Raw genomic sequence first — 24289 nt, forward strand, 5'->3', positions numbered from 1 at the left:
CTACTCTGGTTGGCTGTTTTTGGCAGGCATATTAGCCATGATGCATGGAAAGCATCTGAGCACATCTAGTGCACTTACTTGGCTCATGGTATTTGTTCATGACTATGTGGTCAAGATGATGATGATGATGATGATAACTAAAACAAACGCTCCTAAGCTTAGTTACTTCCACTGCAAGTTGAGCAAGACAGGGAAGCTAAGCTTCTTGCTTAGGCTTGCATGCCAACCTGACATTGCCCTTCATGTATTGGAAATATTCTCTAGTGACAACTTCTTAACATCTCATCAGCACGGAGAGCCCAGTATGTAAGGCTGACTGCTGGAGAAGGGGAGAGAGGATGAAAACAACAACACCACCAAATCACACAAAGGGCTGTGTCCCCCACCTAAGTGAGCCCAGTCATGCAGGCATCTCTGCTTGGCTAGTGTCTGACTCTTCACACTTGGGTCTCCACTATGTTTGTCAGTGAGTTTGCAGCTTAGCATAGGAATCTTGGAAACTTGGGAGAGATCATTTTTAACTTGTTAGATGTTATAAGATTGTTGTTGAAAAGTTTCTCAAGACCCCAGGGGATGGTTCAGTGGTAGACTTGTCACTAGACAAGTCTAGGTAACCTTGCAGGCATATGTAGTCTTGGATTGGATCTGTAGCACTATGAAAAAACAAAGAGAAAAGTTCACCTTAAGGAAAAATACACTCACGTACAAATAGTATCCAGTTTCATATTCACAAAGAACGGAAAGCATATATTGAATTATAAAGCCTACTTCTCTTCTGTTGACACTCATCAGTCTCTTCAAGGGATATCTGCTTTCTCTTTGGAATGGGTGGCTGTTTGTAAGGGACATTGTCCCCCCCAACAATGTCTGTCTGTCTGTCTCTGTCCCCCCCATCTCTCTGTCTGTCTGTCTGTCTGTCTCTCTCTCTCATGCTCTAAAGACTGACACAGGTAAGTTGAGTCGTTTTTGTATAAATTTTGTTCCTCAGCACCAGTCCCTGCTGGATGACAGAAACCAAGTTGAAATAACTATGAAGTCTTTTCCACAGTCAGTCTCTGTCATTGTCAAAGTCAATTTCAGGCTGCTGTAGTTATTCCTGGGGGTAATCAATAAATCATGTCATCACCTTCACCCCTCACAAAGGGGGGTGGGCGGAGAGAAGGTACTTCATCATCAAGAAAAAGCATTCCCACTGCCAGAAATAAAAGGGAAAATGCAGCAATCAATCCTGTAATCTGAAGCCTTAAAACTTAAACATCTTAACAAGATGTAAAGTCACGACTCAGAGGGGGGCTGAAATGCATAGCAATACAGCTCCTCTGGCTCACTCGCTGGAGGATGAAAGGAACTCCACAGGCTTGCAGCTTATTACAGTACAGAGCACAGCTTTAAATGAATGCTCCTTGCTCACTGCAGGACGCTGGGGTATGAATATGAGCTAGAGATAAAAGTCAAGTGGTAGTTGGTGCTAAAGATTCTGTAGCACCAGAAGTTTTAAAACCGTAGTAGCTGGTGAGGAATTTCTGTAAGTCAAAGATGGTATTCTCTTTAATTTTTGCTAGAGTAGTAACACTGTTAAGAATATGGCATGTAGAGAGAGGCTGAGAGTAAACACATGGAAATTCCCTTTCCACAGTGTGACTAGAAGCCCTGTTCCTAATCTACAGTAGCTCTCTATATGAGGGAAGCTCATCGTTTCTTCCCTTAAGTGTATAGTAGTTTGTACCTGCTTGAAGGAAAGAGGCTAGGGACCCTAGGGACCAGGGAGAAGTTATATCACTTCCCTAAAAGTATTTCAGGACAAAAACAAAAACCCAAACCGAAAAACAAATTGTGTACATTTCCAAATAGCAACTGACATTAATTGTCATCTCAGGAATCTCGTAAGTCAATGTCTTGACATGTCCACACCTGTTGATGTAAGAAGTAACATCCTTGACTCAGAAGAATGTTCTTTGGACTTCTCACAACTAAACTACTTCTGTATTTGTATGCTGTTTCTAAGAATAAACTAATGAATGCTATCACTTTCCCCTCCTAGATATGGAAAAATCATTACCAAAAAGAAGAATTCACATACCTGGGGAGAAACCCGCTTGTGTGTCGGCTGCCGTATCGGATGAGTCTGTGGCTGGAGACAGCGGCGTCTATGAAGCCTCCTTGAAGCAGTAAGACCCAGCTTTTTGCTTTTAGCTCCCTGGTAGGCCTCACAGCCAGGCCAGAGCATTATGTGTTGTAAACATGCCATTCATTTGTCTACCCTTTACATAGGACTTAGAAAGGTGTGCCAGAATATTCCAGTATGCAGAAACATAGTACAGCCATTTGAACTGAACAATAAGTAGACTGTTGTAGCTGACAGTTGTTAAGATGTAGAAACCACTTTTGTGGGAGTGTTGCAGTGATTTACCAGAGCCTGTTTAGGACAAGAAGCTTATTGTATATAATGCTGAAAGCCGGTGTCTCTGAGGCTGTAGTGTAATCCTAGTAGGGCTTTGGAAAGTTGGACCTCCAGGAAGTTTGATCTCCAGGAAGCTCAAAGGCAGATTCATGAAGAGGTAAAGAAATCTCCGGAAGAAGTAAGCTGTTACTAAGAAGTAAGCTGTTACTAAGGTCATTTCCATTGGGCCAGAAGAGGAGTGTGTTGATTCGAAATCATTGAGTGGCAAACACCAACCATTACAATGGATATTCCCATTCATTGATGGTTCACCTCCTCCCTATCCACAGGCCTGGTGAAATTGAAGATGTTCCCTATAGTGAAGAGGATGTTGCCATTGTGGAGACTGCCCAGGTGCAGATAGGACTCAGGTAAAGTGATGTACATGGGGAGAGGGGACAGCTTTAGAAATTGGTGTCCAGTGAATGGCATGTGGTTACTCCTTATTTCAATTAGCTTCTCTTTTGACAGATACGATGCAAAAAGCTCAAGTTTCATGGTGATTATAGCACAACTCCGAAATCTTCATGCCTTCTTGATACCTCATACTTCAAAAGTGTAAGTAAAAAAAAATCACTGAAAAAGAAATTGGGGGATTTAAAAATTTTTTCCTATAAGATATTTTTATACTGTGATCAAGCAGTTCATCAAAATGAAGATATGGGAAAGACATAGCAGGTTGTTCATGTCTAAGTCAACAGTAGATAAATGAGGAGGAGAAGAAAATGTGAGAAAGACAAATTAGATTTGGGGCCAACTGATTCATTATTAAAGATGAATTCAACTGAATCATTTTTAAGAATATGAGTCAAAAACTGGATTTTAGTGAGACCAGCAAAGAAAGAAGGCATGGTATTGCACTGGATAGATTAACTTACAGAGAACCTTTCATCTTAGACTGGTCTGAAATTTAAAACACCCATCAGAAGTCCTCAGGTAAGACTGGTTTTGTTAGGTCCAACTGGGAAAAACGGCCCCTTCCCTTTGTTTTCTCTCCGTGTGAAACTGCAGGTAGACCTCCTTGGTTCTCTCCCACAGTCCCCACCCTGTACCTATAACCCAGGGAACTGGTCACTGCATACCTGGGGACAGTGGAAGGTCTCCCAGGCTCTGAGGTCACTTCCTCATCTGCTGTGGCCACACCTCCCTCTCACCCTTCCCTATATAATCTGTCAGCCATTAGTTCCAGTGGCCACAAGCTACTCGAGTGCAGCCTGGCAATTTGACTCTCCTAAATCAACTCTTTTCTGCCTGGAGCACATGGACGTCTCCTGTCCACAGTCCTTACCTCTGGTGCCAAAATCTGGGAGGAGATAGTGACAGGAGTTGCTGGGTCCTCTCCACTTCTCTTTCCAAGGGTCAATCCTCCATCCGCCTCCTGGCGGCCCCTCCTCAGACCCAAACTGCCGAAGGAACCCCATGTCAGACCTTGCGCCTATGCACCCATTACACAGTCTCTTGTCTCCATCTGGTGAGTGACTCCTACCTACAGGCCCTCTGTCGCTCATTTGACATGGTGCCATGGCACAGAGATCCCCCACACCTTTTAGCCAGTCTCTTCTCAGTTTGGGGACACCTGAATCAAGAATTTGACTCTCAGCTGGAGAGACCTTGGGCAGACTGGGATGCCTTCACCTGTGCCTCCTTTCTACATCCTCACAGACTCCTCCCTCTACATCCTCACAAACATCTCCCCTTTACGCCCTCACCAGACTCCCTATAAAGGATTACAGAAGGCCAAAAAGACTCATGTTTTTTATTGCACTGAAGTCTGGCCACACACTACACCCTGCTTTAGGGTATGGCTCATCAGTTTGGCTTTCCCAATAAACTTTTCTGACTGAAGCATGTGGCAGTCCCCTTCAGCAACCCTTACAGCTTGATAGTACTAATATACTTCCCCTCTCCAATACTGTGATACTAGAATGTGTCATCAGTAGCCAAAATGCTACTGTAAAGTAAATGAAGGAGAAGACAGTCTAGTAGAAAACCACAGGATACCCCCAAGAACTCATATTGTGAGGTTGCCCAGTTTTCTACCTCAACACCATCAATCACAATCACTTAGCTCAGAGTGGAGAACAGAATACCTTCTGCAGGTGTGGTAACTCCCAAAATAGCTTAAGACAATAGTAGCCCTCAACCAGCTGGTTGTACGGAATGTGCCTCTGCTCCCTAGTGGTGTAGTTACTTGTCTATCTGATTTGAATTTTCCCCCAAACACTTAGCCACGTTTTCCTAAATCCATGTGTGAAAGCCTTGGCCTAAATAATGACACTGCAGTAAGTAGCAATGCATATAGAATATACCCAAGTGTTCTTCTCCCCTCCAACTTCAAACTTCATTTTTGGTTGATTATAACAAGCAGAGTTGGTGTTTGTGTTGATTGACAGTATGGCTTGCCTGATTCCCATGTGGAGAGACCTCTCCTTCAGCAGAGCAAGAAGAAAAGCACCCCTGCTTGATTAGCCTCCTCTGCCTTTGCCTTGAAATCACTGAAACTGGCTCATATTTGACCCAGAAGCATTTTGAGATGACACTAAGGGCTAATTTACTGATACAAATTACTCCTACAGTCTGGAGAAACAGAAATTTCCTTCCCTCCATTCTAACTTTCAATAAACTTGTTTCCTCATGAAAACAGAATAATTTCCTTTTAAAGACATTGTTCTGCTGAATTTCCAGCTTCCCAGGGGCAACAAGCTGTGTCTTAGTAAGGCTTTAAGTCTACAACATTGACCCAAGGCCCACAAGGTCTTTAAATACTGATTTTTATAATTAATAGTGATGTAAAATAAAAAATAATATGACATCCCAGTTCTGCATTTGAATTTACAGTTTTTCTAATTAGAATATGAATTATATAAACCTAGAAATGGGGGTAGGGAGAAAGACTGGATGCTGTTCTCTTACTGAAATTAAAAGGAAAATACCTCATGCTATTTCCAAGAATTGTGAGTCTTCATATATAATGGGTGCTCAGAAAGAGCATTAGAAGTTACTGTTCTTCTGTAACTTTGGATTTTACAAAGCAGGAGATTCTGAAGAGTTTGTTACACCTGTGAGTGCAAAGGTGCTAGAAAATGATATTTTTGAACTACTGTTGCATCTGTTTCAGGCCTTGTTATAATCTGCTATGCAGCCTTTCTTTTCTCTAGTAGGGTAATGTATTTCATTCCATTCCTGGGAAGTGGTCATTGGCAATCCTCACAAGGAGGATTCTTTAGGATAAGTCACCAGTGTCTACTTAGTGTGTTCTCATGTTCCCAGACTCAGAGATTACATATTTGGGAATTGGCTATACCTGGGGCAGGTGGGATGTTTAATCTGCATGTCCCCATGGACCTTCTTCCTCCTCTCTTTCCCATCATGTGCCTGTGCTGAAGTCCCATGGCAAGTGGCAGACTGGGCTGTCTCATGCTCAGGGGCACAGTCACTAAGGCAGGTTAAGAACAGGGCATCTACACCTGAACACAGACCCATTATATAGCAGCACTTTTGGTTGATAATGAACTCACAGTTCTTTGATTTAGCTCTGCATCCACTGTAATTGAAGTGCTTATGAAATTCATTCTGCTCTTGCTCTTGGCAGGTATTGTAGAGTTGCTGTCCTTCCCTCCTCAGCGGATGTCAGCTGTCTGTTTCGAACAAAAGTCCATGCACCAACAGAATCTGTGTTGTTCAATGACGTGTTCAGAGTGGCTATTTCCCAAACAGCCTTGCAGCAGAAGACACTGCGAGTTGACCTTTGCTCCGTCAGTAAACACCGCAGGGAAGAATGCCTGGTAGGGGCCTTCAGAGTTACCGTCATCATAGAACACTCAGTGCTCAGTGTTCTGAGTGAGAATATGTTTTCTACTAGCTGTCTTGCTAGCCTTGAAACCACCCCAGACCTTCCAACACCTTGGGACACAACCAATAGTGGTTTCACTTTTTTTTTTTCTGAAGGAATAACTTTTTCTCATATTTCAGATTTTTTAAGACTTCTTATAAACTCTGATGTTCTATAAAGCTGTGTTCCATTTCTACTATTCCATGAGCACAGAAGAATCTTTTTTTATGACCATCACTTTACAGAGTGTGCTTATTAGTCATAAAGCTACGCCTTGTGCCTCATGTTCTGTCTATATTATCTCCTCTAATCCTCAGGACAATCTGGGGAAAGATTGATTGTGTAAGGGGTGATTATCCCCTTTTCAGATAAAGAGCTGCTTAGAGAGGGTCACACAGCTAATGAATGATGGAGCCAGATATCCAAAAGACATCCCACACGTAATTCACTGCTACACATTAAAATTAAGCATGACAGTTGATAGCTCCCTTTTGTAGTTTCTTTTCCTGGAGCTTCCGGGAAGAAGCACAGCAACTTTTCTCTGTGGTCAGTAGGAAACACATTTCATGATGAGCAAAAGTAAGAGGATGATAGTTTTCTCCTTTTTCTTTCACCGTGTATGGGTACACATATGCATGTGCATGCCAGTATAGGGATTGAACACAGTATCTCACGCTCTCACCTAGATTTTTTTTTCTACTCAAGGATAGGACTCTACCACTTGAGGCAGACCTTCACTTCTGGCTTTCTGCTGGTTAATTAGAGATAAAATTCTCACAAACTTTTCTACCCAAACTGGCTTTGAATCATTATATCCTCTGATATCAGACTTTTGAGCAGCTTAGCTTTCAGATGTGAGCCATCAGCTCCCTGCTTCCAGCTTCTTGTTTTTTCTAAAAAATAAAGTGTATGGTAATACTTGGTAATAAAGTTAGAAGGAAGCAAAGACTTGTTATGCTACGTAAAGGCTTTATTATATAATAAGCTATGTTAATTGATAACCTTTAAAAATAGTATGGTAGAATTTAGATTCTGGCTATGCATGATCTGGTGGAATATGAAAGCCTTTCACATGTACCTCCTTTAGCACTTATGTATCCAAAGAAATTTTTTGTTGATTTCTCATCTAAGATCCAAAGGAGAGTTTTCATTCATTTAAATTTTTTTGGTGGATGTTTTACTATGAGTAATAATTACTATCATAAAAAAAACTATAGTGGAAGCTTAGTCATTTTTAAAAAGTTTTAAACTTGGCTGGGAAAAATTTTAAACGTAGTGGTAGAGTCCATGCCTAGCATGCATGAAATGCGTGAAATGCCCTGGGTTCGGTTCCTCAGTACCACATAAACAGAAAAAGCCAGAAGTAAAGATGTGGCTCGTATGGTAGAGTGCTATCCTTAAGCAAAAGAAGTGGGGCTGAGCAGGTGGCTCAGTGGTAAAGCGCTTGCCTTGCATGCATGAGGCCCTGGGTTCGATTCCTCAGCACCACATAAGCAGGAAAAAAAAGCCGGAAGTGGTGCTATGGCTCAAGTGGTAGCGTGCTAGCCTTGAGCTGAAGAGCTGAGGGACAGTGCCCAGGCCCAGAGTTCAGGCCCCACGACTGGACCCAAAAAAAAAAAAAAAAGCAAAAGAAGCTCAGGGACAGTGCCCAGGCCTTGAGTTCAAGCCCCAGGAGTGGCCAAAAAAGTAAACTTAATTAGAAATATATTCCCATATTTCTAAAAATTAATAAGTTGCATACTTAATCATAAGATGTCAAAATCATGCTATGCAATAATCCTAGAATTGGTTTTTGGATTGGTTATTATTATTGAGTCAGAGCTAAAAATAGAAAACATCTTTTGAGTATCATTCCTACTCAAAGTCAGACTTACCCAACAATCTTTATCATATCAAAGGGAATAAATTCTAACTTAACCATTTGATTTCTCTCTCTGTTTTTGTTTTTGATTGTCTTTTCTTCATTTTCTTATTTTCCATAGGCTGGAACTCAGATTAGCCTGGCTGACTTGCCATTTTCCAATGAGATTTTCACACTGTGGTATAATTTGCTTCCTTCCAAGCAAATGCCTTGTAAAAAGAATGAAGAAGAAAACGAAGACTCTGTATTCCAATCAAACCAGCCGGTGGTAGATTCCATAGACTTGGTGAGTCAGAATTTAGAGAACAAAATCATTAAAGCATAATAAAGTGATATGAAATATAGAGTATTGACAGACCAGCAGGCTTTTGTTCACTTTCATCTTCCTTTTCTCCTTTAGCCTTTGATTCCAAAGGAAAAGAGAAAGATAGTTTCCATCATTGCTTCAAATATGATTTACAAAAGAATCACTGTGTACTGCCTTCATTGTTTTCAATTACCATAGACAACCTTTTGATTTGAATTTATATTTTTGTATATTGTGTTCACATATTTGGTTTCTGCTGTTAGTTTATACATTTGATACTTCTTTTGTATTCTTTCTCAGGGGTGGTAGTGGGGATTGTACTCAGGATCTTATACTTGCTAGGTAGCCACTGTACCACTTGAGCCATACTGTAGTCCTGTTGATTGTAGTTGTTTTTCAGATTGAGATGTCCAGAAACAGCCACATGTTTTGATAGGGCTAGCATTGAACTTGTACATTATCCGAGAGGATATGGTCATCCTAACATTTTTCACAGTTTTCTCATCCATGTATGTGGGATATTCTTGTCCATTTATTTCAGTTTTTCCTAACTTATTTCACCCATGTTTTCAGAGTCCAAATTTTCATTGCTCCTTTTAAGCTAATTCCTAAGTATTTTTTCCTATATGATATTATTGTGAGACTTTTTATTACTTGTATTTACAGATGGTTCATTGTACAACTGATTGCCTGTTTATCTTGTATCCTATAACCTTCAAATTAAGAACTTGTTTCTTATTTTGAGTTGATTTCAGTGGAGTTCTTAGGATATTTTGCAAGTAGAGATAATTTTACTTCCTCATTTCTAACTTTTACATTTAATTCTTTTTTGTGTGTTTTTTTTTTTTGCATATTAGCCCTCTATAGAATTTCCAATACAATATTGAAAATAAATAGTTCAGAGAGATACTCTTCTCTTATTTCTGATTTAGGGAGGAATTTTTCACTATTAGTTTTTGCTGTGAGTTTTTCATAGATAACCTTTTTTCAGGCTGAAATAACCTTTTCATAGTATACTGAGTTTTTCATCATTAAAATAAGCTGTTGGATCTTTTTTCTACATCTACTAAGGTGGTCATGTGGTTCTTGTCTTTCATTCAAATGATACAGATGTTAAATGACTCTTACATTCCTAGGATAAATCCAACTTGGTTTGGTGTGTATTTTTTGTGTGTTTGTAATTCAGTTTGCTAATATTGTTGAGCATTTGTGTCTGTAGTCTTTGCAATGTCTTTGACTCTGGTTTTTGACAGCAGGATAATTCTGGCCTCATGAAATGAGTTAAGAACCATTTTCTTCCTTTCTAAACCTTTTGGAGAAGTTTGGAAAATTGGTAGTATATTAATTAAATGTTTTGTATTCAAGTGAAGCCCACTCACTGGGTCTGGACTTTTTCTTGCTTAAAGTCTTTTTGTTTACAAACTCAGTCTCATTACTGATCTGAATCTCTCAAAAATGTTGTTCTCAAGTCAGTTTCTATACTTGTCTCTTAAAGAATTTGTCCAAGCCGGGCGCTGGTGGCTCACACCTGTAATCCTAGCTGCTCAGGAGGCTGAGATCTGAGGATCACGGTTCAAAGCCAGCCCGGGCAGGAGAGACTGTGAGACTCCCATCTCCAATAAACCACCAGAAAACCGGAAGTGGCACTGTAGCTCAAGTGGTAGAGCACTCGCCTTGAGCTGAAGAGCTGAGGGACAGTGCCCAGGCCCAGAGTTCAAGCCCCACGACCGACAAAAAAAAAAAAAAGAATTTGTCCATTAAAGCCAGATACCTAATTTGTTGATTTACAATTTCATAATATTATCGCATGGTAAAGTTAATAGATATGCCCTCTTCCTTTCTTTTCTTCTAATTGCTTTTGGTTTAGTTTTCTCTTTCCACATTTTTCTCCTCTTCTAAGATGTCCCCTTTCTTGTTATTCTCTTCCTCATTTTTTTTATTGTAAAGATACTATACAGAGGGTTACAGTTACATGAGTGAGGTAATGAGTACACTTCCTCTTGAACATTGCTACCCCCTCCATTGTTTTCCCCCTACCCTCCCTCCCTTCCCCGAGGTTCTTTTTTTTTTTTTAATTGTGATTAAGTGATTACATAATTTCCGGAAATTCACAGTATTGTGGAATAATGATGCTCATTTAAAGTCACAAGTTCATTCTAACTTTCCTGGAGCAAATTGTCTATCACAGTCTGTAACATATAACGGTGTTCACATGTTATACACCATATATGTGAGCAGCAGCGTGGGGATATTTAGTAGTGGTTCAACCAGATGAGTGGGAGTTCTTTGTTTCTTAAGTCCTGTTAGTTTTGTCGTATCACCTAACATTTTGGATTTAGCATCCACTTATCAGGGAGACCATGTACCGTTTGTCTCTTCGTTCTTGGCTTACCTCGCTTAACATGATTCCTTCTAGCTCCATCCATTTCCCTGCAAATGCCATTATTTTGTCATTTCTAATGGCTGCATAATATTCCATTGTGTATAGATACCACAATTTTTGGATCCATTCATCTGTGGTGGGGCATCTGGGTTGTTTCCATATCCTAGCTATTGTGAACAGTGCTGCAATAAACATGGAGGTGCACGTGTCCTTGTATATTGGTTCCTGTTGTTCAGGGTAGATGCCTAGAAGTGGTATGGCTGGGTCGTAAGGGAGGTCAATCTTTAGCTTTCTAAGGACCCTCCAGACTGCTTTCCAAAGTGGTTGTATAAGTGTACATTCCCACCAGCAGTGTAATAGGGTTCCTCGTTCTCCACATCCCCTCCAGCATTTGTCGTTGGCTGATTTGTGGATGTGGGACATTCTGACTGGGGTAAGGTGGTATCTCAGGGTTGTCTTTATTTGCATTTCCTTCACCACCAGGGATGATGAACATTTCCTCATGTGTTTCTTTGCCATTTTTATTTCTTCATTTGAGAAGTCCCTCTTTAGTTCCCTTGCCCATTTAGTAATTGGTTTGTTAGGTTTGCTCTTCCTCCTTTTGTGCCAGCCCTGGGGCTTGAACTCAGGGCCAGGGTGCTATCTCTGAGCTTTTTCACTTAAGGCTAAATGCTCTACTTCAACTACAACTTCACTTCTGGCTTTTTGGTAGTTAATTGGAGATAAGTGTCTCTGCACTTAAGGCTAAATGCTCTACTTCATCTACAGCTTCACTTCTGGCTTTTTGGTAGTTAATTGGAGATAAGTATCTCTGGACTTCGTTGCCGGGGCTGACTTTTAACTGCAACCATCAGATCTCAGCCTCCTAAGTAGCTAGGATTACAGGCATTAGCCATTTGTGCTCAGCTGCCTTTCTTCCTTTTTTAATATAACTGTTTACAGCTATAACTTTTCCTCTAAGCACTACTTTAGCAACTTTCCTTCTCCCTTTCTTTCTTATTTTTTTTGCAATTTAGAGTAGAAATATTTTCACACATTTGTTAACTTCTCATTTCTTTTACTTCAGTATACCAAAACATATACTTGGTAAGATTTAAGTCCTTTTGAATTTATTGAAGCTAGTTTCATGCTTTAGAGAAAAATACACAGTCTACTGTTACATGGAATATTCTATAGGTGTTTATCAGATCTCATTGATTTGTGGTGTTGTTGCATAAATGCATTTGATTGCATTTTTATCCTATTCTTAATGTAGATCTTAGTAATTCCACATACGATTTTTTTCTTCCTTTATTAAATTTACTTATCTACTTAAACCCTTTATCACTTGTCTTTGACATATCTATATTGCCAGCATTACTACTCTTATCTAGAGGCATTATAAACTACATAAAGAGTTATTTGAACATAAGCTCTGTGTATCTACAGCACTCTCTATCTTATACCTGAGAGGAATACCATGTAACTAATGAGCAGGTAGCATATACACCAGACAAAAGAGAATCCATTTTCTACAGGACAGAATAAAATAGTAAGAGAGTTCACACCCTACAGTTCATGAGTTGCTCAGTTCTGGAATTTTCCATTTAATATTTCTTGGATTGGTTGGTAACAGGTAACCAAAACTATAGCAAGCATAACCATGGATAAGGCACGACTGCTTTATATATTGTTTTGTTTCCATGGAGATAACAGCATGAATTCTTAGTAGAAACTAATCTCAACGAATTCCTTTACTTCAGTAGTTCACGAATTTTAACTTCTTTGGTGTGATTATTACAGTATATTTTAGTGACTGAAAGTTCGAATCCCATAAGACATTATTACTGATATTTCATTGACAATCAGTAGTCAGATATTCCCACATCTTTCCCATATCTAATGGAGTTTCTTTCCTTTCTGAATTGCTGTACTTCTGCATGGGTCATGTACCTTCTGCTGAACAATTCCCTTTCATATTCCTCTCAGTTGTGTTGGTATCAATTTTAGCTTCACTTGTGAAGGACAAGTATTTTGACCATTTATTCAGTTTTCTAGGTGGGCAGGTGTTCCATAAGCGTGTTATAGATACCACTTTCTGTCATCTAGTTTTCATTGATTCTGTTGAGCTACTGAAAAACAAATTTAACTTCTGGTTCTTGAAAAATAATCTTTTTATACTTTTTTAGATTTTTTTCCTAAGATTTTTTCCCCAGGAACTTTATTCTCACAAATGAATGCGGTTTTCCTTGTGTTTATGCTAGTGAAGTTTTCTATCATTTTAGTATTTTTTTTAAAGCCTATTAATTGTAAACATTTAAATACCATCTCCAAAAATCTGCGGTGTACACATCACCTATGGGTCTGCCTCTTTTGTCATTTCTTTTGGCTTTCTGTCAAGTCTTGCTGGAATGCCGGCTAGTATGAGGGAAGGTAGAGGCCCTAGATGGCATATGTCTTCCGTAGACATGCTTCTGGAAGTCAAGTTTGAGTTTGAGACAATGACCTGAATCATCTGGGGGGCTAGATTTCCAATTTTTATCTCCCCAAGACCGTAGGAGACAGCAGAAATATCTCCTTAACTGTTTGAGGCTTTTTGTTCTGCAAAGATACAGTTTAGGAGATGCACATGCCTTAGTAGGATTCTCATGTATAATATTGGGCTCACCTTACACCTCATTTCCTCTGACCCTTGGACTGCCTTGAAGTCTTGCACTTGGTGACAATCCTCTCAGATATCTGACTGACCCTGTGGCCGCAGTCCGAGGCAGCCAGACTCTTTAGCCTATGTACCTCATGCCTAGAATTGCAGATGCCAGTGTGTCAATTGTGATGGTTCTTTTCTCTCTGGGACATTAACCTTCTAGTACTGATAACCTTGGTCACTCCGCATTGCTTCACAAAATTTGGGAGTATTTATTACTTTTTGTTATATTTCATTCAGCTTTTGTATTCTCACAGTAAGAGAGTTGGGTCTGGTATAAGCTGCTTCTTCACAGCTGGAAGTATCAGCCTGCCTCTGAAGAAATTTCAAATAAGTTTCTTGGAGTATATGATATTAATTGCCATATGTTTTACATTCTTCAGGATGCAGTGTCAGCCTTACTTGCAAGAACATCAGCCGAGCTATTGGCTGTGGAACAAGAATTAGCACAAGAAGAAGAGGAGGAAACAGGGCCAGCAGAAGAGCAACAGGATCTAGAAGGAGATTGGTAAACAGCTGCTTTCTTTTGCTAGTGAGAACACATTAAGGTGTTTAGTTTCTCATGGGAAACTTTCAGGAAACGATTATAGTTTCATGTCTTAGCACTGGGATTATGAGAAACAATGTAGTTTCAAGGAGTTGTGGCTAGAGAGTTACAGGAGGTAATAGCAAGATTGTGAACAAAGTAACACATTAACCAGATTTTTTATTCTTCAAGTAATTTTTAACAATGTTTTCTAAGGTAAGACTAAGCTGTCAATTTTGAAAAATATGGTAGCTTATTGTATAGTCATAAGTAAGTTATAACTGGCTCTCTTTTTCTTTATGAGTTCATTTAGGTGGTGGTATGACACAGAAAGTAGCTTCAAATAGACATTTCAATACTTTTATCTTTTCTTGCTTCCTTCTCTGTGTCAATACTTTACCCTTTATAAAAAAACATCCAGACTAATGTGTGTGTGTGTGTGTGTGTGTGTGTGTGTATACACATACATATAGACATACAGACATACATACATACAGCGATCTGTCTTTCCTGGTTCGCACTATTTTGTAAAATCAAATTCTAATGAATGCTTCAGATTTTAAGTATATATAGTGTGTAATTTATTGGGATTAATCTTGCTATATATAGTTACTTATAATGTTTGATTGAACTACTCTTAACCCATATATTAATCTTTTGTGTATATGTAAATATGCATACATTAAACTTGTTAGAAGCCCAGAGTTTATCATAAATAACCAATCATGAACATGTAGAAAAAAGGTCTACAATAGTGATAAAAATATACAGAGACTTTTGGCATATCAAAAGTCCTAGATAATAAATAATAACAGCACTGCAGAACAAAATTATGAGAGTGATTTATAAGGTCTCACAGTGTCTTTAAATACTAAGTTTTTTTCATGTTTATAAAATACAACTTATTTCACACATATTTCAGAAAAATTCTTAGCATGTAAATAAAAGAACTTATAACTTAATCATTGCTTTTTTTCCACTTGTTTCATGGCCAGACATTTAACGAAACTAGATGGTACCATTTTTGTCTATATGCCACCAATTGCAGTTCAAGTTCAGCAGTTAGACCAGGTGCCAATGGCTTTCACCTATAATCCTACTTACTTAGGCTGATATCTGAGGATTGTAGTTCAAAGCCACCTGTGTAGAAAAGACTGTGAGACTCATCTCCAGTTAATTACCAAAAAGCCAGAAGTGGAGCTGTGGCTCAAGTGGTACAGCACTAGCCTTGAGAGACAGTACCAGGCCATGAGTTCAAGCTCCAGAATGTACATGCACACATGCCCACACAACACACATGGTTCAGCATTAGGTATCAGTGGGCAGAAAATATTTCTATACAGCAAGCATGAAACTCAACAAAGCATGAGGTATTCTGAACCATCCCAGCACTGTCTTCATATTCCAAACATAGACTGTCTTCATATTCCAAACACCATGCTTAATACCATCAGAATCTGTGCCATGGCTTCTATTAGAGATGGGATTGTGTGACATTGGGTCTTCAGGTGATTAGTAGTAACTCCTTCTATGTAGGGCTGCCTCTGCTAGATTGTGAGCACAGTCAGTAATGGTGTTTTTATCTCTAGGTGTTTATTCACTCTTAGCTGAGAGTAAGCCATTCTCTTCTATGGTTTATTTTATAGTAAATTAATAGCTCACATGAAGCTGAGTTTAAAAGAAATCAGTATTTTTAAGTGCTGAGGTTAACTTTATTTGTGATTTTAATAATACTTATATTTTAACATCTAGAAATTAGGTCAGATTTCTTAAGTCTTAAATTTTTAGTAACAGTATGGTAACTGCTCCAGGTGGCTAGAGCATAAAATGATTATTTATTCTGTGAATTTTTTTTCTTTGTTTTTTTCTTTTTTATGAGCCAAAGAAGAGCTTGAATCTATTGTTTATTTCCCAGGTTGCACTGGTTATGAAGTACTTGGCTTAAAGTGTGTTTTATTTATTTATTTATTTTTCAACATAGGTTAACAATGCTAAGAGAGGCCTCTGACAAAATTGTGGCTGAAAAAGAGACTGCAGTTAAACTGGTAAAAGGCACTAGTTGTACAGAAGACTTAAGTTCAAGCACCAATGTGCTGCAGATGAGTGAAGATAGCTGTCAGAAGGAAAAGGAGTGTGCCAAAGACTGTAGAAGTCAGCCACCGACTGGAATTCCCACCCTGGTGAATATTCCGCTCTTCTCCTGCCCTGAAACAGAAACTTCCAGGCACTGTGTAGACTCAGAGGATGCTTATCTCTTCAGGTGTAATGCTGTGTCAGGATTTTGATCCAAAAGTTGAAGGCTTATATAAGGATAGTTGCTGAGAAGCATTGTAAATGTAAATTTTTCTAAGGGGCCCAAAATTCTGATTCTTCACTTGATAAAAGAAGAAAAACAATGCTAGTTACTTTCTACCAGCATTCTGTGAATACTAATAATATTTTTAAAACTCGCCATGGTAGTGCATCCTATCATACACTGGTTATCCCAGCACTTAGGAAGTTGAGGCAGAATCACAGATTCAAAGCCAACCTCTACTCTGTAGTAAGTAAGACCCTATCAAAAAAATTTTTTAAATGGTTTTCCTGAATTTCTTGAATAATTTTCTTGACTAAATTATATCAGGGTTCAAACTTTATTTCAAGAATGAAGTAAACATTTAAGTTGATTTTGATTAGTTGGAATTCTGATTGAAATCTGTGACGATGGTGAATAACTTAGTTCAAGCACTAATACCAACCATATTAGAAAACAAGCAACTTCTCTCTTAAGTGAGGAGTGTGTTGAGGCCATTCCCAAACAGCTTAGAGTAAGTCTGTAAGCTTTGAGGATGCCGACACACAGGATGTTGGTAATGGAATTTTAAAAATGCCAGTCCTTTGGTTTTATTCTTGGGTGGGAGGTGCACGCATGTACACATGTATGGGTGTACTAGCATGTGCAAATGCTACTAGGGATTGAACATGATATTTTCCCAAACAGCATTCTTTGTAGAACCTGTTTAAGTCTAAATCTTCATTTTACATCTGACCTATTACTGTAACACCTCTATTTGTGCTTTACCTCATTGAACAGCTATCATCCTACCTACTTACTTTCTGAGAAGAACGTAGAACACCATTCTCCCATTTCTCCTCAGAAGTACTGTGTTCTATTATGCATGTCTTTCTCAAAGGGACATCCTCAGTGCTAGACAAGTTCCTGTTTAGCATCATTAGGAAAGGAGTATAAATGTACACACACAACTCTCAGTTCCAGAAAACTTGCCACCTTCTCTTTTAGGTTGATAAAGAGACAAATACTGATGAAGCAGTTCATGACAGCGTGGCAGTTCGTCCCAAAGAGCGGAGCAGCCTGAGCTCTCGACAGCATCCCTTCGTAAGGAGCAGCGTGATCGTGCGCTCGCAAACCTTTTCCCCGGGTGAACGGAGCCAGTACGTCTGCAGGGTAAGGTGACAGTGCTCAGATGAGGCACTAGGAACTTTAGCTGCCTGTCCTATCATAAGTGTCCATAGGACAATCTGACTACAGACAGTGTGGCTGAAAATGCTTGGAAATATGTGTATAGAGAATCACACGCTGAGGGTTCTTGTTGGTTTCTGTTTCCACAAATTTCATGTCCTGTTGGTTCTAATGTTATTGGTTTGGCAAGTAAGTGGAATTTAAGATCTCAGCACTAAGAATTTTTTGGATTTTTATGTTTAGAAACATTAAAGCTTCAAGTCTGTTTTGCCTACTTTTGCTCAATATCATATGTACTTCACAACATGTTCATTTTGCTGAAATGAAACTTACAAATTGGATTTTAGAACAGAAATTCTGTTTAAATACCTCTGGACCCAATCAGGCTCATAGCTCCGTGAAGAAAATTATGGGCTTTCCATTGTTTTCCAAATTCTGTTTCTAGAAGTGTTTATGATTTATAGTGAGATAGATTTCATAAATGGGTTAGAGATGCTTTTAAAAATCTGAATTTATTCATTCTAGTCAAAAATATTTGTAGATACTTTTCATTTCTGCACCTTGTAGAACTTTCATTCTTTTCAGTGAGCCAGGAATATGATGGGTAGATATCTTGGGTGAGTATCAAGGCTGTGGAAGACAGTAGCACAAGTTAAGGAGTTGAGAATGGGAAGTAGAGCCCAGAAGAGGCTTCCTTCATAATTTGACATTGAGCAGAGGGGTGAGCATGGGCTCCCTCAATCTAGACTATTCCAGAGAGCTAAACTCTCTTAACTCTGAAGGTGAGCTATAGTTAAAAGTACAGAGCATCATTTTATTTTAAACAATATATAATAACATAGCACTTTGGATAATAACTATCAAAAGGCGGTTACTGAAACGTTTTCCAGGGAAAAAAAGCTACTAAACTATAGAACGGGAAATAATGTATTTGGGGAGGATTTTCTTCAAGTAATTAACTCTTGAGCTGAGGATGTAGCTTAGTGGTGGTGGGGGATTAGTTTATATTATATGTACTTATTTTATTTGGTAAACCTCTTGATTCTCATTTCCACTGGTACTCTCTTATACAGTGACCTTTTTAAAAATATTTGTTGACAGTTAAATCGGAGTGACAGTGACAGTTCCACATTGGCTAAAAAATCACTGTTTGTGAGAAACTCCACTGAGCGGCGTAGCCTGCGTGTCAAAAGGGTATGTATGTCCTCAGTCACCTCACACCATCCCAGACCCATCCAGATTCATAAACTGCCAAGAGTAAATTCCAGAACAGTTGCATATTATTGCTCCTTGTTGTCGGACAGTATAGTCATACAAAAATACTGATGCTAAGTCAATTGGGGAGCCAGGGAGAGGATGTCCTTGAAAGGATTCGTTTGCCTATTGCTGGTTTAGAACTTGTGATATTTAAGGCTAGAAATTAGAGTACAGGGTCTCCAAAGAAGGGGCATACTAAGCCTGTTAGTGGTTTGAACACATTGCTTTTTTTCTTTTTAGAAGTTGTGAATATTAAGTAGTTATGCAAAGGTATTACAATTCCATAAATCAGGTTATGAGTACATTGCTTCCTGGACAGTGTCACCCCTTCCTTTGTTCTCTCCCCTTCCCCCCTTCCATCCCTACCCACATGTTACTTAGTTTATTTTTTACATTGTGTACACTGAATACACTAACTGCATTTATATACCCTCCCTCCCTCCATTCCTGTACCCCCCCCCCAAAAAAAAACAACTTGTTTCCATTTCCTGGTACTCCTTTTTAGAAACAGAACTTTAGTTTGAACACATTTCCAACAGTGGCTGCGCTCTCTCTGCATCACATCTGGTTCAGTGTGGGAGGAGTGGGAAGCCTGGCGCCTCCCCAAGCAAGCGCTCCTCAGAGGGACAATTACAGAGGTCATGTGTTTTCTATTTTTCTTTATTATTTTTTAGTGCAGATGTTGTAACTTGCTTAAACAGTTATTCATAGAAGGTTAAAGTTACTGTTGAGTGGGTCAAGTGTTCCTGGAGGCCAGCAACCTCTAGATCGTCTTGAAGGGAAAGTCTGATAAAATATTTAAAAGGTTGGACAGTTCAGATGGTTCACAAATTCCCGTTTACTTCCACCAGCTGAAATACTAAAAGAAGACTATTTGTTTGCTATTCCCATTCTAGCTTAAGATATGTTACTCGATAAGCACAGAACACGGTGTGGTGAACTCTGTCGATAGTGAGTTGGCTGCCGACAGGAGTCCATCATCCGGAGGAGGGGCCCAGATGTGTGCAGAAGAGTCAGAGGCATCGGGGCAGTTTGGGCCTTGACCCCTGGCTAACATGTCAGAGGGAAAATGGTAGCTGTAGAGCAATTCATAGGTGGGTGGTATGGGGAAATGATAAGCAAGCACTAGGTACTATGAAATACATGAACAGAGAACCACACAGGGCAGCTTGGGAGGGACCTGGGAAGGTGAGCTGCATTCATCATCTTTAGCAGCACCATGTGCAAAGTACTAAACACACAACTAGATAACGGCCCCTTGGTTTAACTTCCTACTTACCTGAAGGTAATAAAAACATAACTCCTAGCTGATGCCAGTGGCTTGTGCCTGTAATCCTAGCTACTTAGGAGACTGAGATCTGAGTATCAAGGTTCAAGCCAGCCCAGGGAGGAAAGTCCAAATGAGATGCGTATCAAAAAAGAAGAAAAAGCCAGAAGTGGAGCTGTGGCTCAAGTAGTAGAGCCTTACCCTTAAGCACAAAAGCTCAGGGACAGCAACCAAGCCCCAGGAGTTTAAGCCTCAGGACCGGCACCAAAAATAAATTAATAAATAACTATAACTATAACTATATATATATATATATATCATATATATAACTTGAAGGTCAATATGCTGACATTTATTTAGCATTGAACATTTCTAGGAAAATATACAGTGTAAATCTTTCAGATTTCCACACTTAATGTGCTTGAAAGCACCAAAATTTCCATCATCTAGGATGAAAATTCTTCTTACCGCCTTTCTAAGTCACTTGTCTTCCTACTTTAGAGACATTTTAACCAGAAGTGTTGCTGAGCTAAGTGAAGCTGAAAACGTGCAGGTTACTTATAAACTAAGTTCATAGACATACTTGAACCAGACAGAGGTTAATCCCGAAACGCTGCGTAAATTATGATTTTTAAATTGTTTTTAAGGAAGTAGGTATGGAAATGAGCAGAGAGTAAATTCTGATAGGAACTGCAGTATGAAAATAGTGTAGGGAGACTAAGAGAATAAAGCATCGGCAAAACACAGTGCAAGATGCACCCAAGTAGGAGGCAGGATTAGGGATTTATGCCCTTGGCGTTGGGGTGCTGGACCTCTTCATCTGGCTCACAAGAATCAGTTGTGCATGTCTCTTTTCATGTCAGTGATATTACATGAATACTTTGAAGATATTATTAGACATATACCAGCACACCACTGCACATTAGAAAGACTGCATGGCTGGGTGCCGGTGGCTCATGCCTGTAATCCTAGCTACTTAGGAGGCTGAGATCTGAAGATAGTGGTTCAAACCAGCTAGGGCAGGAAAACCCTTGAGGCTCTTATCTCCAAATTAACTACCAAAAAGCCAAATTAGAGCCGTGGTTCAAATGTGTTACAGAAGCCTAATTATTTAGCAAACATCAAGTTGTTACAAAGAGGTAAAAGGCTAGGAGGAGACAGTCAAAGCTATCCCAACTTGGGCCAAGGCCCTGAAATAAAGGACAGGCTCAAGTGGGCCTTTTCCCTTCTGTCTGTCATGAGCTCCACACTTGACCCAGATCTTTAAACTAGACCACTTACCATATTTGAGGTCCCCCTCTCTCCCCTCACAGAGTACCAATTCCTTTGAGGAATCTCTTCTTTGTTTTTGTTTGTTTGTTTTTGTGTCCAGTCGTGGGGCCTGAACTCTGGGCCTGGGCGCTGTCCCTCAGCTCTTCAGCTCAAGGCTAGTGCTCCACCACTTGAGCCACAGCGTCACTTCCAGCTTTTTTCTTTTTGCTTATGTGGTGCTGAGGAATCGAACCCAGGGCCTCAGGCATGCAAGGCAAGTGCTCTACCACTGAGCCACCTTCCCAGCCAGGAATCTCTTCTTTTCTACTCTCACTGCTGAGAATATAGGCAAGAAATACTTCCCTGTACTCTGTACTGATGCCTTCTTACCCAGCCTAGTTTGGTTCTGACCTGTCCTTCATCTGACTTCTTGTGGCACTTAAGATTCACAGTTTACAGGTTGCTTACTGTCTTATACCATTCTTCAGAGTCTTTGAACCATATCTCAGTCAGAGGTAGAGCTTCCATGTCTGGTTCTTTGCTGTCATTTGAGGTGGAGACAGAAATGTGCAGATCTCTCCTGAGTTTTTACAGGCCTGTGCCTGAAAGTGATACACACCTCTCCTGCTCACCTTGTATGGTAACCAAAACAAGCCTCAGGGCCTGGTTATACCCTCCTAGGAAGCAAGTAAAACCAGTCCCATCTTTTCCTAGCAAGAACAGGCAGGATAATGCCTGCATACGTAACAAGGGTATTGTGTTTTCTACTCCTCCAGACGGTTTGCCAGCCAGTCCTCAGAAGGACAGCCCAGGAATGTCCTGTGCGCACATCTCTTGACCTAGAACTGGACCTTCAGGCCTCTCTCACCCGCCAGAGTCGCCTCAACGACGAGCTGCAGGCCCTGAGGGACTTGCGGCAAAAGCTGGAGGAGCTGAAAGCTCAGGGAGAGACGGACCTTCCCCCCGGTGTGCTGGAGGACGAGCGATTCCAGAAGCTCCTGAAACAAGCCGAGAAGCAGGTACACCTCCAGTGCTCATCTGGTTCAGCCTTCCATGTGGGAGGTCCCCAGCTCATTCTTCTTTGCATCTGTATTCTGGGCCTTGCAACATGCCTTTCCCCACAGTTGGAGGGCATTTTTTTAAACCTGGAATATTGCTAAAACATTGCCACCACCACTTACACACCTGCAGGAAGGAAGTGTGGCATTCCTCCTCAGCATTTCCTCTGGCTCAGCGAATGACATAGTATCTTTGCATGTTTGATGACTAACCCTCTGGACTCATTAGCCCCACTAATTCTAACTACATTGCTGGTTTTAATGCTCCTGGCTTTCCTCCTTCTTTCCTAATTTCGAGGTCATAACCTCTTGGCATTCTCTCTTCATTTCACCCTATAAACATTTACATAAAATAATATAAAAAAATGACTGATTTTAAGAAACAGAGTTTGTGGAATTTATTTTTCTTTTGACCAGGTCACACCATGTAGCTCAAGTTGACCTTAAATTTTCAATGCTCCTACCTCAGTCTCCAAAGTAAAAGGAGTTCAGGGATGTACCACCATGCCCAGCAAAAGTAGACTCCTTAAAAAGGACTGTTTCTGGAAGCTGTGCTGTGGCTCAAGTGGTAGAGCGCTTGCCTTGAGTTGAAGAGCAGAGGGACCACACCCAGGCTCAAAGTTTTAAAAAAAGAATTGTTTCTAATATTCTATCACCTAATATTACTGAATTTTTTTAATCTGCAAAATATGAAATTGACTTATTTTCCCAGGATTAGTATTTGTATTTTGGCATAGGAATGTATATTCACATCCATATGTAATCTATAAATAGAACTTTTCCTATAGCTAAAATATTATACATGCTGAAATATTACTTTCTTTCAACCTCTTTGGGTAGGAATCTGAAATGGAGTCCATGAGTATCCTTGAACTAATAGAAAATGTTTATAGCATAAACTTCTTTTTCTTTTTTCTTTCTTTTTTTTTTGCCAGTCCTGGGGCTTGAACTCAGGGCCTGGCCACTGTCCTTGAGTTTCTTTTGCTCAAGGCTAGTACTCTACCACTTGAGCCACAGGGCCACTTCCGGCTTTTTCTGTTTATGTGGTACTGAGGAGTCAAACCCAGGGCTTCATGCATGCTAGGCAAGCACTCTACCACTAAGCCATATTTCCAGCACCACATAAATTTCTTTTTAATCTTCTAGTTGCAATACTATTGGGAACATTTAAGTCATTTAACTAGTGGTAACATTACTAAGTGGAACTCAGAAATTTAATAATGAATTTCAAGAATCAAATGGATATCAGGAATTTTTAAAGGAGCTCTAAGCAACAAAGCATATTACTACCTAGCTGGGTATGGTGACTCATGCTTGTAATCCCAGCTACTCTGGCAACGGAGGCAGGAGGATTGCAAGTTCAAAGCTAACCCGCACAAAAGTTAGCAAGACTCTATCTGAAAAATATAAACAAGAGGGCTGAAGGTGTGGATCTTGTGGTAGAGCTCTTGCCTAGCATGAGGGAAAGGCCCCGAGTGCATTCCCCAGTAGTGCAGCCCAAAAAGCAAAAACAAACACACAAAAAAACAAAAAAACCTGTCTCTGTTCTACCTCACAGAAGGAAGTCTTCACACATACTAGCATTTTAGGGAATGTTATCTTGCTTGTTTAGAGTTGAATGCAGGCTCGTATTTGATCTGACATGAGAAAGGAGGTGACCCAGGTATGCCAGGCCTGTAAGACTGATCTCTTCTGGGGGAAATGTTGTGAGCAGGAAGAGCATTCACACTTGGAGAGACCCGATAGGCTCAGAATGCTGTATTAGTGCAGGCCCAGATAAATGCCAGTCACCGAAAGTTCTTTGACCAAGAGCCTACCAGAGAGTTGGCCCACAGAAGACTGTGACTTCACATAATGGAAGGATCTACTATTACATTCTTTTTAAAATACAATTTTATTGTTAATACTGTTTGTAACCTTGATAAGAGTCTTTCTAGGGGGCTGGGAAGGTGGCTCAGTGGTAG

The 24289-nt window shown here is 39.9% G+C and overlaps 1 protein-coding gene across 1 annotated transcript in view; it reads left to right on the forward strand.

Annotated features, from left to right (window-relative positions):
• LOC105991244 (protein WWC2) overlaps positions 1-24289 on the forward strand; it is a 60442-nt gene that overhangs the window by 23426 nt on the left and 12727 nt on the right. Inside the window, exons 9-18 of the mRNA XM_013023859.1 lie at positions 2042-2168; positions 2731-2811; positions 2912-2998; positions 6033-6225; positions 8255-8419; positions 13890-14014; positions 16014-16212; positions 17313-17477; positions 18594-18686; positions 22044-22286. Coding sequence (XP_012879313.1) covers positions 2042-2168; positions 2731-2811; positions 2912-2998; positions 6033-6225; positions 8255-8419; positions 13890-14014; positions 16014-16212; positions 17313-17477; positions 18594-18686; positions 22044-22286 — 1478 coding nt within the window. The remainder of the gene's footprint in view (positions 1-2041; positions 2169-2730; positions 2812-2911; positions 2999-6032; positions 6226-8254; positions 8420-13889; positions 14015-16013; positions 16213-17312; positions 17478-18593; positions 18687-22043; positions 22287-24289) is intronic.

The sequence above is a fragment of the Dipodomys ordii genome, unplaced genomic scaffold (genome assembly GCF_000151885.1).
Source record: "Dipodomys ordii isolate 6190 unplaced genomic scaffold, Dord_2.0 Scaffold4, whole genome shotgun sequence".
Taxonomy (NCBI): Eukaryota; Metazoa; Chordata; class Mammalia; order Rodentia; family Heteromyidae; genus Dipodomys; species Dipodomys ordii.